The sequence below is a fragment of the Syngnathus acus genome, chromosome 3 (assembly GCF_901709675.1).
Source record: "Syngnathus acus chromosome 3, fSynAcu1.2, whole genome shotgun sequence".
In the NCBI taxonomy this organism is placed as follows: Eukaryota; Metazoa; Chordata; class Actinopteri; order Syngnathiformes; family Syngnathidae; genus Syngnathus; species Syngnathus acus.
The window spans coordinates 4354302-4367973 of NC_051089.1; the positions used below are offsets into that span (position 1 = coordinate 4354302).

The following is a 13672-nucleotide window of genomic DNA, read 5'->3' on the forward strand; positions in this document are numbered from 1 at the left end:
TAGAAACAAACAGCCAATCAGGATCACGTGTAAGACATGCTCCGCCAATGAGCGAGCTTCCTTTTGATGACGTATTGACACCAGCTTTCGTGAGGTCGTCATGTAAATAATATAGCTGAAGTACACCGCAACGTTACACTATGAATTTTGTAATATATATTTATCTAAATGTTGCTCTTATTTCCTAGATCGCGACGGTCCCCCGTCGACGTCCTCGCTGTCGGGTTGCCAGTTTGCCTCACGGTAGCCTGATTACACACCGCATAGCCGGTTGGGTAGCTCTTAGCATATTAGCATTAGCTTGCCGTTTAGGTAAGCAGAGGTGACCACAGGGGCGTTTGGGTTTAATTTTGGAGACCTTGCGCCAAATTGGAATAATGGTGGTGGTGACGTGACACGTCACCCGCAATCTTCTCGACTAACACCAAAACAAAGGTAAGGCAGGCCGTGGTCAATGACGTTTGCTTCGGTGAGAATGACCCGCGGTAGGTGAGTGCTGGCTGGCTGGGCTAAAGCTTGCGAAGCTGGGGGGCCAAGCTGTCATGTCGGTTAACTAACCTGGTGTCATTTGACATGAAATGAGATAATATCGTGAAGCTTTTATAGCACATTTGCGGGGTTTAATCATCGTAAAAAAAAGTCTACAGCCGGATATGGCGTGCTCACTATGGGTTTCATTTGCTTGAGGGGAAGTCCATGCGTCGCACCCTGCCTTGTGTATTTGTTGTGTATTCAAATGAGCAAATCTGAGCAATTAAAGAAAAGCAGAACCCATTTTATATACTCAATTGCAGCGAGTTGCAGGTGGCTTAAAGGGTTTATGTTGCATTGGATGAAAGTGGGAAGTCATCATTACATTCATTTAGTTATTCAAAATAACGTAACATAACACAGGGTGATTTCTACTGACTGCGTGATGGCGTTCATTGCAGTCAAGGCCCTTTTTTTTTTTAAGGAAACTTTATTTTCTGTCTCACAGACTCCAGTTGCTGTGATGCTACCCTTGTTGTCTAGGATGAAGCCATGAGCTCAGTCCTGTGGAGCCAGGAAAAGCCCAGCGGGGGCTTCAGGGAGGACTGGCGTTTCTACATGGTGGTGAAGGAGTGCACGGTGGAGAAGCCCCCCCAGAAGACCCTGTGGATCCCACGCGGCAGCCTCGGCCAGGCGTGCCAGGAGCGCAACAACCTGGGCCGCCCGCTGCCACCGTGCAAGGGCAAGAGGAGCCTGCGCATTCTGGACCAGACCAACGTGGTGCTGGGCCTGGAAGAGCGCGACGTCCTGGAGATCGACGAAAAGCTGGCCGAGCTGCTCTTCCCCATTACCAACTGTGAGGAACGTTACGCCCTGCTCTGGAATAAGTCCCGGCTGGAGCGCGTACGTGACATCGACTGCGGCTCCAAAGTGCGTGTCCAGTTGCGTTCCGGGGATGAGCCTCTGCCCGGCGTGGTGCGCTTCAAGGGCTCGTTGCTGCCCGACAGAGCCCTCTCGGGAATCCTCTTTGGAGTGGAGTTATTGGTAAGAATGTTTCTCTTGACTGAGATGTAGCCACAATTCTGCCTAGATACTGCAAACATTTGTGAGCCTCACAGATCACATCTACTCTGGTTCCAATTCGTCAATTTTAGACCAGTTTGAAATACATACACAGAGGTTTAAAAAAAAAAATCCATGCCTATCGACTCTGAAGCATTTGGTGCCATGATGCCGTTCTAATGACCTTTTCACACTTGATCGCTTCCGGGAATCGATACTCGTGCCAATTTTCACGATTTTTGTATGTGCTCGTGGAAGTAAATGTTCATTTGTTTAATGACGAAAGTTCAATATTTTTCAATTTCACCTTTATTTTTCAAGATGTAAAATTTGACAAATGGCAACACAACATCCCGGAGTGGAATTTATAACACGATAAACAAACTGAGAATGACATAAAGCTGTAGTTTGTTGACTGACAGCAGTGAGAACATTTCCACAACACCAACGCAACTCGCCGCTTGCACTGCGCCGCATGTCCGCAGAAGCAACACACGCAACGCACAAAGCTTTGCTTATTTCAGCACAATGTTTCTATTCTGCGGCGCTCAGCTGAGTTGGCTGACGGCAGCGCTCGGGCGCTCGGGCTGCGGCTCAATGTAAATAAACACCTTACTTCATCTTCTTGGGTTCCAACTTGACACACTTGACGGACTTACTGAACTTGAATTCTGCAAGTAGAAAATTTGGAGTTTGACAAAAGTGAAAAAAATATGGCTTATATTTTCAGCCATCATAATGTGCGATGTCATCAGTGCACTTTTTTTTTGCAGATTTTTTGTGACACATTTGTAGACCGTTGTTGCGTGATTGGGTATAGTTGATGAGAAATAAGCAGCTCACCAAGTATTGATTTGGTTGTTTAATTTTACACTTGATGGTTAACCAGAACCAATCATTTGCATACATGCTATTTGAAATACATTTTACCCTCTAATAATTGTATGTCAAGTTTTGTAGGCACATATAAAGGTTTTACATTTCCCAGCTTCTTCTGTCAGCTCTGGTTTTGACCTTTTCAGGAGGAGGGCCGAGGCCAGGGATTCACGGAGGGTTCCTTCCAGGGCCGCCAGCTTTTCCGCTGCGAGGACGAATGCGGCGTGTTTGTGGCCCTGGACAAGCTGGAGCTATGGGAGGACGACGACGACGACGACATGGGCGATCTGGAGTTAGATCATGTCACCCTGGTGGAGGAGGACCAGGACTACCCACCGCTAGAGATCAACTCCAGAGTCCTGGTACAGACCCGTGAGGGACCTGAGAGAGGCACCATCATTTTTTGTGACTTGCTGCCGGGTAACGAGAGCCTGGGCTACTACGTGGGTGTTGACATGGTAAGTCATTTGGTTCATTCAAATATATTTGTAACGTAAGAGATTTCATTTCTTTATCTAAATAAATAATCAGTTACTGTCAGTGATTTATTGTGAATGCTATAATAAAAATCTTATAATACATAATAAAGAATCTTAGAATTAATTTTGATAGCTATATTATAGTTGAATTACGAACAAATCATTCTTCTTCTTAATTTGTATTAAGTATTTTTCGAAGCAACTGCTTACATTCACATTTTATTCATTTGTTCTTAACTCATTTACAAATTACGAGGCTCATCAGTCTCCTTAAAAAGTCCCTTGATCAGTTTATGGCATAAGAAAATAAAAAAAATTCCGGCAGTTTTTCATTCATTTTTAAATTTTAAGATTTTCCCATAAGCAATTGTTAGATGATTTTATCGTGTTATCCCTTCTTCTGTATCGCTCTTCATTAGGCAATATGTTCTTGTTGCCAAGGATCAGCGTAGCCGGTAGCTATGACGACCGTTGTCAGGTCGGGAGTGCTGTTGTGGTCGGAGAGAGATTGTAACGGCGGCATTTGACTGCTGATGGTTAGCGGCGGCGGCAAGCCCACGCCACGCATTGCATCCACTGCCCACACCAAGACGAGGAGGCAGTCACGCTCCGGGGGGAGGGGGGGGGTCTCTGAGTGGTATGACCCGATAGTGTGGCATTGGGGCAAGCAGGCGGCTAATTGGGAGGATCGCTGCTTTTGCCCAGCCTCGCCTTCTCGCCATCTCGCGTTTGCGCTGCGTCGGATTGCAAACTGCCAGGGGGAAGAATAGCTCGGTTGTACTAGCAAGAGGGATTACAGCGCTAAGGAGGATCTGAATCAGAGGGGGGCTGCTTATGTGGGGATGATGAACAACTGGGTTATCACCATGCCAGCGTGTTAGATAAAGTGCCACGACCTGGAAGGGTTACGCGCTTCTCATGGCTCCGACTCTTCCAGGACAATCCGATCGGCGAGTGGGACGGAATGTTTGACGGGAAGCTGCTGTGTAACTTTGCCAGTTTGGAGCACACGCGACTTGTCCCCATCTGTGACGTAATGCCAGGTGAGCTGCACCTCCTTTTTCTGACAAATGTGTTTTTCCTCATGTGCTTTTCTTCTTTTTTATCCACGCTGGCAACAGAGAGAGTCTTTTGTCTCGGTGCCCTGCTTGCTTTCTCAGACCAAATAGCTCTTTGTTCGCCATATTGGCATATTGATGTGTTTATGCGCACCAGAAAGCTGCCACAACTGTTTTACGTCTCCCGCCTTCAGTCAACAAGTAAACAGGCCATAAAAACGAAGCGTTGCAACCATGTAGAGACTTAAAAAAATGTGCTACTTGTATCTCCTGTCACAAGAAGTTAAAGCTAGTTCGCAAAGGCGCCATTTATTTTTTGTTTCCTGCCCAGCCATCAAGTTTGAGAATAAAGAAACTTGGAAATCCTTTGAGTCTGAATTTTGCCAAATTGTCTCGTCACCGAATATTGTTGCTCAAAAACGACAACTTCAATTTACACAGAGGGCATTTTAAATGGCGACTAATGTCGAATGTTTATTTTGGTCCGCACAGAATATTCCATGCAGGACCAAAGGCTGCAAAAGCACACTTTTGCTTCCAGAGGCAACAACGACAAGTCGTCTTCTGGCCAAAGTAAACCAAAGAGCAAAGGTACTCCAAAATAAAAAAAATGTTTTTCCTCTGAAATGAACATTTTAGCTCCTTGTCAGTGCTAAGATGGACTTTGTCTCCGCGCTGTAATCTTCCTTTTTCAGTAGAATCGTCTTTTTTTAAAGCAGTGCTATGCTAACAAGGCATACAGCTACATCAAAAATGCTGTGGAATCTCAAACACAATGTCACATGTGCAACACACACACACACACACAGAGATGCACACACCCACGCGTACACTTTCCAATTTATTCTGCATCTGTGTTGTGGTGTTATTTCCAGGATTAGCTCATCAGTGCAGCAGTAGGAGCAAGTCAGAGTTTTACTATACTTTAAATGGCAGCTCTGTTGACCCCCCAGTGCAGTCCAAATCCAAAAGCACATGGTACATTGACGAAGGTAACACGTGGCCACTCGTTGAACGCCCACCGTCTTGCTGGCAAGCTCCTGCTTCCGAACGAGCATCTTTTTGGCTTTTTCCGAAATGCTCCGTGATTGACTATTTGTAAATATATTTTTTTACAAATAGTTACAATCACAACATTTGACATGAATGTCATTGTAAACGTGGGGCTCTTCAATGATTTTGCCCAATTTTTGAAAGCGTCGTGAAGTGCACTCGCTTGTTCTCGTAACATGAAATCATCACATAGCCAACAACATGCTCAGTCAGTCGCTGCGGCTTGCCACCAAGACATTCTCCAGCAGTCCCGTCCCCTTATTCACCATTGTTCGCGTCACGTTCATCTTGCACGGTGCTATCGGTGTTGACGTACAGGCTTTTATTCATGCTTAGTGCTCTAAATTAAATACAGAAGCATTTGATCAATTAGAAAGTAATTAGTGGCCAAAGCATTTGTAAAAGTCTGATGTCAGAGGTGCACATTGTTTCTTTTTTTTTTTACGTATTTCCATTGGTGTTGAGAATCATTTTTGTCATATATTACCTGACCTGTACTTGCCAGAGAATTTCACTCCCTATGTCTTGATGTCATGTGTTTATTAGATGACTTGTTTCTTCATTTTCATAAATGCCTTGTCTCAATGTAGCAGTAGTTTATTTTTATTTTTATTTTTTTGCATTCATTCACACCAACATTAGAATGCAGACCTGTAATGTGAATGTCAGCAGTGACTCATAAACAGGTGGTGACCTCGAGGTGTTGATTTGAATTGTGAATCACAGTTTAGTGACTTATCGGGCATGTTTTGATTAGCATATCTGGACATCTTGCAGATGCTCTTTATTTATATGCATACAACGGAGGATTTTTTTTTTTTCTCATTCAAATTTATTTCTGCTTAATGCTGTAAAAAATACACAAAAGTCAATTAACCAATCTTGCATGTTGTAATTTGGGAGGAAGGAAGAGAAAAGCCACATAAGCTTCTGGAGAACATGCAAGCCCCACACAGGAAGGCCATGAGTTGAGAGTGCAACCTCAAACCTGGCAGACGTCCTCAGCATGTCATACAAACCAGCTGCCAGGGTGCATGACGTTCTCCAGTCATCCTCTAGATGGCGTGAAAAATAATGACAACCCATCTTGACATGGACTTTCCTCTTCCTCATGTTCCATTTATCCATTTGTTGTCATTTGTAAATTGTGTCCGACATGTTTTTTTGCCTCCTTTTACATGTCTTGTCTTCTGTCTGTCCTTCAGTTGGGGAGGACCCAGCAAAGTCGCTCACCGAAACTCCCCCCGACTTCAACCAGTCCCCCCCACCCATTAGGGCGCCGCCGCCCGCCTCGTTGGCTAGCGACAACAAATTCCACTCCCTCCCCTTCAGCCTGAACCGCAAGAGCGGGCCCGTCGACAACATGAGCCACGGACCGCTCTCCCTGTCTGTCCAGTCGGTAATGGGGGAGCACGCCGAGGCACCTTCGCCCACCGCCCCCTCGTCGCCGCGGCCTGCAACCCCTACCAGAGGGCAGCCGGGTCTTGAGGTGGGCTCCCTGGTGGAGGTGAAAGAGAATCCCCCTCTGTGTGGTGTCATTCGCTGGGTGGGTCTGCCACCAGGCTTGTTGGAGCCACTGGCTGGGCTGGAACTGGTGAGAACACACCACAACACCAAGGGTGGGCAGAGTGTAAGCTAATAGTGTGCTAGTGATAAAGGAGTGTGCAAAATTAAATCACTCCATACATTTTGTCTAAATATTTTTCTTAACCTCATCCATGAACGAGTCTTGTGTACGTTTTGAAAATCCTGTGTCACACAAGCGCACCGGTTTTCCCCCAAATATTTATCGGCTTGGCATATTTCAGGAAGAGGAGTGCCCGGGTTGCACCGATGGCACCTTCAAAGGCACGCGCTACTTCAACTGCCCGCCTAAGAAGGCCCTCTTCGTGAAGCTCAAGTGCTGCCGGCCCGACTCCCGCTTCCCGTCGCTGCACCACTCCTCCAACCCCATCGAGCGCTGCAACTCTATCGGTGAGTCATCCGTCGTCATCTTCAACGCCGTTTTCAGAGTAATTTTTTCCGTCACCTCTGTCGTAAAGCCACGCACCCGTTGTATTTTGGACCGGCAGAGAAAGGACAGTAGAACGATGCGGGAGCTCTGAGCGAACTAACTGTGTCCCTTCACACAGCTTTCGGGGGCTATTTAAGCGAGGTAGTACACGAGAACACGCCGCCCCGCAGCGAGACGGATGGTCTCGACATCATGGTCGGCAAGAAGAAAGGCATCCAGGGCCACTACAACTCGTGCTACTTGGATTCAACCCTCTTCTGGTCAGCGCTCCTTTTTTGTATTTCAAACTAACCATTTATTTGTTGCATTTCTGCCGTATTGATCAAAGATGGCGGACTTTCTTTGTTCAAGCGTGCTGCCCTGAGGCAGAGCCTGATAAGTGAATGGTGTTGTCTTTGGCTTGTCCACCCGCCAGAGGGCTTCCTTTTGGTTGGAAATATTTCTGTACAGAAATAAGATTTGATTCTGAAGAGAATGCATGTCTGTTTGGGTCATAATCAATGTGGTATCACATGTTTCCATGAGCGTCAGTATTGATAATCACCTACTTGTTCAAACAGTGATATCAAACTTTCCCTTGTCGTGCAGTCTCTTTTCCTTCAGCTCCGTACTGGACACAGTTCTGCTGAGGCCGCGCTCAAAGACGGACGTGGAGTATTACAGAGAGACCCAAGAACTGTTACGCACTGAGATAGTCAACCCCCTGCGCATGTGAGTGCGGTCAATAAAAGTTTCTTTTCGTGCCTATTATAAAGTCACCTCCCACAATGCTTCTGGTTTTCACTCAGACACGGGTATGTGTGTGCCACCAAAGTGATGAAACTCAGGAGGATCCTGGAGAAAGTAGAAGCTGCGTCTGGCTTCACCTCTGAAGAAAAAGGCAAGATCTTGTGTTGTCCTTCTGATTGTCCTCTTACTAATTGAGTCACATCTTGTGCTGCAGATCCAGAGGAGTTCCTCAATATACTATTCCATCACATATTGCGGGTGGACCCTTTGCTCAAACTAAGGTAAATGTTGCTGAGCTTGAGCTTCACCTAGTGGCCCAAAGAGGAAATGCAAGATCATAGGAGAAGTCATCTCAGCATAAGTTCTGTTATTAGGTTTATCTGAGATATCAGTGATTTAAATAGACATTGGAAACAAGATTCAGTAGTTTTGAACACAGTATAAAGGAAAAAAATAAACTTAATTGTGCAGGTCAGCGGGACAGAAGGTGCAAGACTGTTACTTTTACCAGATCTTCATGGACAAAAAAGACAAGGTTGGTGTCCCAACCATCCAGCAGCTACTGGAGTGGTCGTTCATCAACAGCGACCTCAAGTTTGCCGAGGTGAGTTTTCCAAAGGTTTTGGCATTGTTGCCTCAATGTCACGCAACTATCTTTGGACTTGTGTATCAACTTGAGAGACAGTGTGATCGTCTTCGACTTCTCGTGGAACCATCAGTCATCAAGGCAACAGTGCGGACTAGCGAGTAGGAAACGTTTCCAGACTGATAAACCGTCTGTCCTGTTTTCCCACCGGCGGATCTTAAACGGGCCGCAATCCTACACAACACATCCTAGATGTAAAGCAGCCTCCCCTTAGTGATCAGATAGCCAGTCTGAACAAGAAACGGAGCGTGCGAGATGGCTGGGTCCTGCGTGTTTTAATTGTAAACACCCCCTCTACTTTGGTCGGTGTTGCTTTTGTGCCGGACGATAATAAGATTTCCCTCGCCTCTGTTTTTCTCGCCCCTCAGGCTCCCTCTTGCCTTATCATCCAGATGCCGCGCTTTGGCAAGGACTTCAAAATGTTCAACAAGATTTTCCCCTCACTAGAGTTAGACATCACAGATCTTCTGGAAGACAGTGAGTCGGAGCTGACTGCTTTTATGCATGCGGTCTTGCTTGTCTGTCTTTTTACTTTGTAATAAAACTCCACTGAGTTGTCGCCATGGCCCAAGCGAAACAAAGTCTACGCACACAGGCGCACACATATGCCAAAGACTCTTTTCTTTTTTTCTTTCTTACCTTCCAGCTCCCAGGGAATGTCGCATCTGCGGAGGCCTGGCCCTCTTTGAGTGCCGAGACTGCTATGATGACGGCGACATCACGGCGGGCAAGATTAAGCAATTCTGTGAAAAGTGCAATACGCAGGTAAATAATATGCGTTGCAGTACTCACAAGGCCGCTCGCTCTTCTTAGGTTGGTTCGACACTGCATGCCTGAAGTGACCCAATTGCCATTTCTTTGCTCTCAAGGGACACAATTGGAATATGTGTCATGGCAATGTAAATAGAAAAAAACAAAACTAATTTTTTCTTTTCTTCTTTTTTTTTTATTGGTTTGCCGTGTGTGAGCTTTTCTGCATGTTCTGTCAGTGTGTAAACCAATCTACATTGGATATATGACACTTGAAATGTACATGCAAATAGACTGACGTGTAGGGCTTAAATAGGTGCAAGCACAGATGGCTTGGCCACGCGATGGCGCCAAATACAAAGAAATGAGAGCAGTGTCGATGTCGCGGATCAAAACGTTCTTCCCACTTGAACAGCATATTAGTATCGGTTAAATTATTTTATTTTATGAGGTGTTAATGCGTTACAATCACGCAGATGCTTAAAAGTGTGTTTGATTTTGTGAAATACAGGCCCTCAATTATCTTTAAATACTGACCATCCATCCAATTTGTTTGGAAGGAGGGGTGGATGGTCAGTGGCGGGTCTGCTGGAGCATATCCAAAATATTGTCTGAAAATATCTGAAAAGAAAATTTGTCAATGAGAAGTTTTACATTTCAGGTTCATCTTCACCCGAGAAGAAAAAGTCACCGGCACGGCAAGCTGTGCGTCCCCAAGGAGCTGCAAGAAGGCGGCGGGCGCCAGGGCGCGTTCCCACGCCAGACGATGGAGCTGTTTGCCGTGCTGTGCATTGAGACCAGTCACTACGTGGCCTTCGTCAAGTATGGCAGTGACTCCTCCGCCTGGCTCTTTTTCGACAGCATGGCTGACCGAGACGGTAAGCTGCGCTTCTGATGCCTTTCAACCTTTTTTGCTACGCTGGAGTGAAATTTTGCTTTTTTTTTTTACTGTTGGTAAAATGCAGTATGACAGTAATTGTGTTACTGTAAAACATATATAAAATATATCTATAAAAATACCAAAACATGTTTTTTAAAACTCTTGACTCAGACAAAAAGTTGTATATGACTATGAATTAATATGAAATTTATAATAATAATTATTATTATTACTATTATTATTGCTATTGTCATCACATTTTAGTGTTTTTTTAGTATTAGTAACAAACAAATTAGTTAAATATTTCTCTAGCATATTTCTCTCTGTCTTTTATATTCTTTTTTTATAAGTAACTATTGTTAATTAAAATCACTTGAATAAAATAAATTTAATAAGTAAAAGCGTATATGAAAAAAAAATAGAATCATGCAATGAAATAAAATGACAAACAAACAGTTGTCATCACATCACAGCCGAAAGAGAATAAATTAGATGAATCTAAAAAAAGACATGTATTTATATATGTATATATTTTTTACAAGCAATTAGAAGTATCTTTTTGTTCCATGTCACATTTGGTTCAAAGAGCAACGTGGCTGCCTGTTGTCGTTGACCCAGCTTTTGGGACACACCATCACAACTGTGCCAAGAAGGAAATGAGATGAAGGTTTAACACTGTGTTGTTCTTCAATGTGTTGCCGCTTGTGCTTGGGCAGGAGGCCAGAATGGCTTCAACATTCCGCAGGTGTCGCCGTGCCCCGAGGTGGAGGCCTACCTGAAGATGACGCCCGAGGAGCTGCACACGCTCGACCCCAAGAGCATCCAAGGCCAGGCCCGACGGCTGCTGTGCGACGCCTACATGTGCATGTACCAGAGCCCCACCATGAGCCTGTACAAGTAGCCCCTGACGCGCCGACACCCTCCATCCTCTTCGTCGTCATCCTCTAGCCCCGCGGCCACTACGCGGCGCACCTCCCTCCCTCATCGCTGTGGACTTCCCAGAAAGACCCACAATGAAAAGAAAAAAAAGAACTAAACCGAAGGAAGGCTTGCCTAGTTTGGAGTTAACCCTCTCCACTCTTGTCAGGTTCTGCAGGGGGAGGGTTGGGGGGGGGGTGATGCGGGCTTTATTTGCACTGTGCTTTCGGTGAAGTATTGTGTTCTTCATGTCGTCCTACGTAGCTTCTCCTTATCTCTCAGCCGAGCCTTTGCAAAGCTCAAGAAGGATCTAAAAGACGGAGGAAGCCGAGAGGTGAGGGAGTGGGGGGGCAAGTGGGAGGACCCTTAAGAAGAGGAGTCCCGCTAGTCTTAATAACCGGGAAGGACGGGAGCGCTTCCTAACACCTTGTTAGAGAAGCGGGGGACACGGTCCGCACTACACGACTCGTGCTCTTGTGACCCTGTTCGGTCTTACCCTCGGTCACAGATTGTGTGTTGCAGAAAACAATGTAGCTGTTATAACCCTTTGACTGCACATTTACACAGCCCCCCCCCCCCGTCAAGTTCCACTCCCTCCACCCTGGGAAAAACTGCACTTTGGCGCCGAGTCCTCTTAAGGTGGAAGTAATGGGGGAGAGCTAATTTATTGGTCAAGGGATGCAGTTTTTTTTTTTTTTTTGGTGTGTTCCCGCTACTGGCGGAACGTCCACTTCTAACATGTACAGTATTTGCCCTGCACATCTTTTATGTTTACGAAGCCTTTTTGAGAGTCCGGGCCCACGACTCACCGCCTTTCTCTAAGATGTGACATGCAGCAGATTAATACACACAAAAAAAAAAAAGGAGATGTGATCAAATATTGATATTATTTATTTGAAACTAATCATGTTTGTCCCTTTTTAAGGAAATAAAAACAGGGTTGATGATGATATTGATGATGCTGTCAGGTTTTCAACTACTGACACACACACACACACACACACCAACACACAAGGCTGGTAACCTTGAAGATATTGTAAATGAATTAAGTGGGGAAAAAAAAAACTCGATGAGGTGCTTTTGAAGTGGAAGCAGAGAAACGTGTGTGTCAGAACCGTTTCAAGACGAGGCGCCTTTTCTGGTAGTTTGCACTTTTCCAGGGACTCTTTCTGCACTGCTGAGTTCCACCACTGATTCCCTTCAGGAGACGTCTTGAGAACTGAATGACTTTTTTTTTTTTTGTATTGATTTCCCTCTGTCCAGTCTCTCTAGTGTACACAAATGTAACAGGTGGAGTTTGATGTCAGTCACATTGCTGTACATGTTTCATTCAATAAATGCCGTTTTGGAAGGGAGCAACATGGCGACGGCGTGTTGTCGTGGCAGACTTCAACAACTGCTCAGAGAATATTTTGCAGTTAGGTGAGTTTTTGTCTTACTCCTTTCGTTTGCTTTCATTGAGTTTTTGACACGGTTCTTGTATTGGATGACAGGTTGCGGCGGCAAGTGGATTTTGACTAGGCCAGGTGAACACGAGAGGTGAGTTTATCACTTTATTGTAAATACAGTTTGTGCATAATTGGTGGTTTTGGGTCTAGGTTCTGAAAACTAATGTGAGAATTTCAATTGCTGAGGAGAACATAGTGTATGTTGGGCCACAAACAACAGCAAGTGTGTTTGTCAAGATCATTGGTAATCGGATGAGCGGGGTGAAAAGCCCGTTTAGCGGGGATCATCCTCAGTCTTGTAAACAAACAACGATAATAAAGCGCAGATTGTTATTCTTACAGGAGGATGACAAAAGATTAAGTCGTACGGTCTTCTTCCATTTCCTAGTTCTGGTTCTCACGTTGCCCGAGGAAAAAAAAAAAAGTCCACCGTGTACCTTGTCGTTTTTTTGTTGTCATTCCCATGGGAAACGATAAGTAGACGTTTTTTTAAGTCAATCAGCTTGTAATTGAGTTGACCACTATGTTGTGTTCAGTTTGTCTCGATAGTTTTTTTCTTTTTCTCCTTCAAAGGTCAGTGTAATGAACCTAATCAACAACAGCGCCCTATTTTTACAATAGCCTTGCTTTGATCACGCATAATACTGTGGATCTAGTGACCCAAATCCCCAGATAATCTCTAACAAAGTGATCCCCTCCGTTAAATTAGCATGTTATTATGCATGCAGAAAACAGCATTGGCACCACCCCCGCGCCACACCTAGCAGCTTAGCTTAGCGCTGACTTCAGAAGTGCCAGATAAGTATTTGTCAACACAACAGCTGGCACACAATGCCCTCTTGTAGCTTTATGCCACGGCATATGCCCGCCGCTCGTAGCGTGCCGTAATTTAGCCGGGCCGCTTCTGCCCGAACAGATGGGCCCGAGTATTGTTATTCTCGCTCCAGCTCGGGGGTCCCTGGGGGGATTCACTAAATAAAATCAAAGCAGATGGACCTCTCTGGGCTAAGGCTGTATTTATGATAAACAGCCTGTACAACCATTGTCCGTCAAACACCTTAACACACCTCCTTCTTGACAGAAGACTGCGGTGGAACCTCCTTAGAGAGAATCGGAATCAACAGGATTCTTGCTTTTAATGACTTGAATGTCATGACAGGTCTGTAGATTTTGTGATTAGAAGTTTGGTAAACAATCTTGAAAAGTTTGAAAATCATTTAAAGATCAAGAAGGGACTTGCTTGGGTATGATAAAGCAAGTAGAGCTGCGCCCTCACTATTTGGCAAGA

The 13672-nt window shown here is 45.1% G+C and overlaps 1 protein-coding gene across 3 annotated transcripts; it reads left to right on the forward strand.

The window, feature by feature from the left end:
- Positions 1–50: 50 nt before the first annotated feature.
- On the forward strand, positions 51–12291 carry cylda (cylindromatosis (turban tumor syndrome), a). 3 transcript variants are annotated; one of them, XM_037247719.1, is made up of 17 exons: positions 51–435; positions 980–1515; positions 2556–2867; positions 3826–3931; positions 4439–4537; positions 4822–4938; positions 6205–6593; positions 6808–6973; positions 7132–7273; positions 7602–7724; positions 7802–7893; positions 7957–8023; positions 8214–8346; positions 8757–8865; positions 9035–9153; positions 9800–10016; positions 10735–12291. In XM_037247719.1, exons 2-17 carry the CDS (start codon positions 1024–1026, stop codon positions 10917–10919), a joined length of 2868 nt encoding a protein of 955 aa, XP_037103614.1. In that variant the 5' UTR covers positions 51–435; positions 980–1023; the 3' UTR covers positions 10920–12291. The 3 variants fall into 3 exon arrangements, with proteins under 3 accessions (XP_037103614.1, XP_037103616.1, XP_037103615.1); XM_037247720.1 differs by having other exon boundaries at positions 64–435; positions 1015–1515; XM_037247721.1 differs by lacking the exon at positions 4822–4938.
- The last annotated feature ends 1381 nt before the right edge of the window (positions 12292–13672 follow it).

Coding starts and splice junctions, on each gene's coding strand:
- cylda (XM_037247719.1), top strand. CDS start 1,024: ATGAGCTCAGTCCTGTGGAGCCAGGAAAAGCCCAGCGGGGGCTTCAGG. Junction 7,894..7,956: donor CTTCACCTCTGAAGAAAAAG/GCAAGATCTTGT, acceptor CTTGTGCTGCAG/ATCCAGAGGAGTTCCTCAAT. Junction 8,866..9,034: donor CACAGATCTTCTGGAAGACA/GTGAGTCGGAGC, acceptor CTTACCTTCCAG/CTCCCAGGGAATGTCGCATC.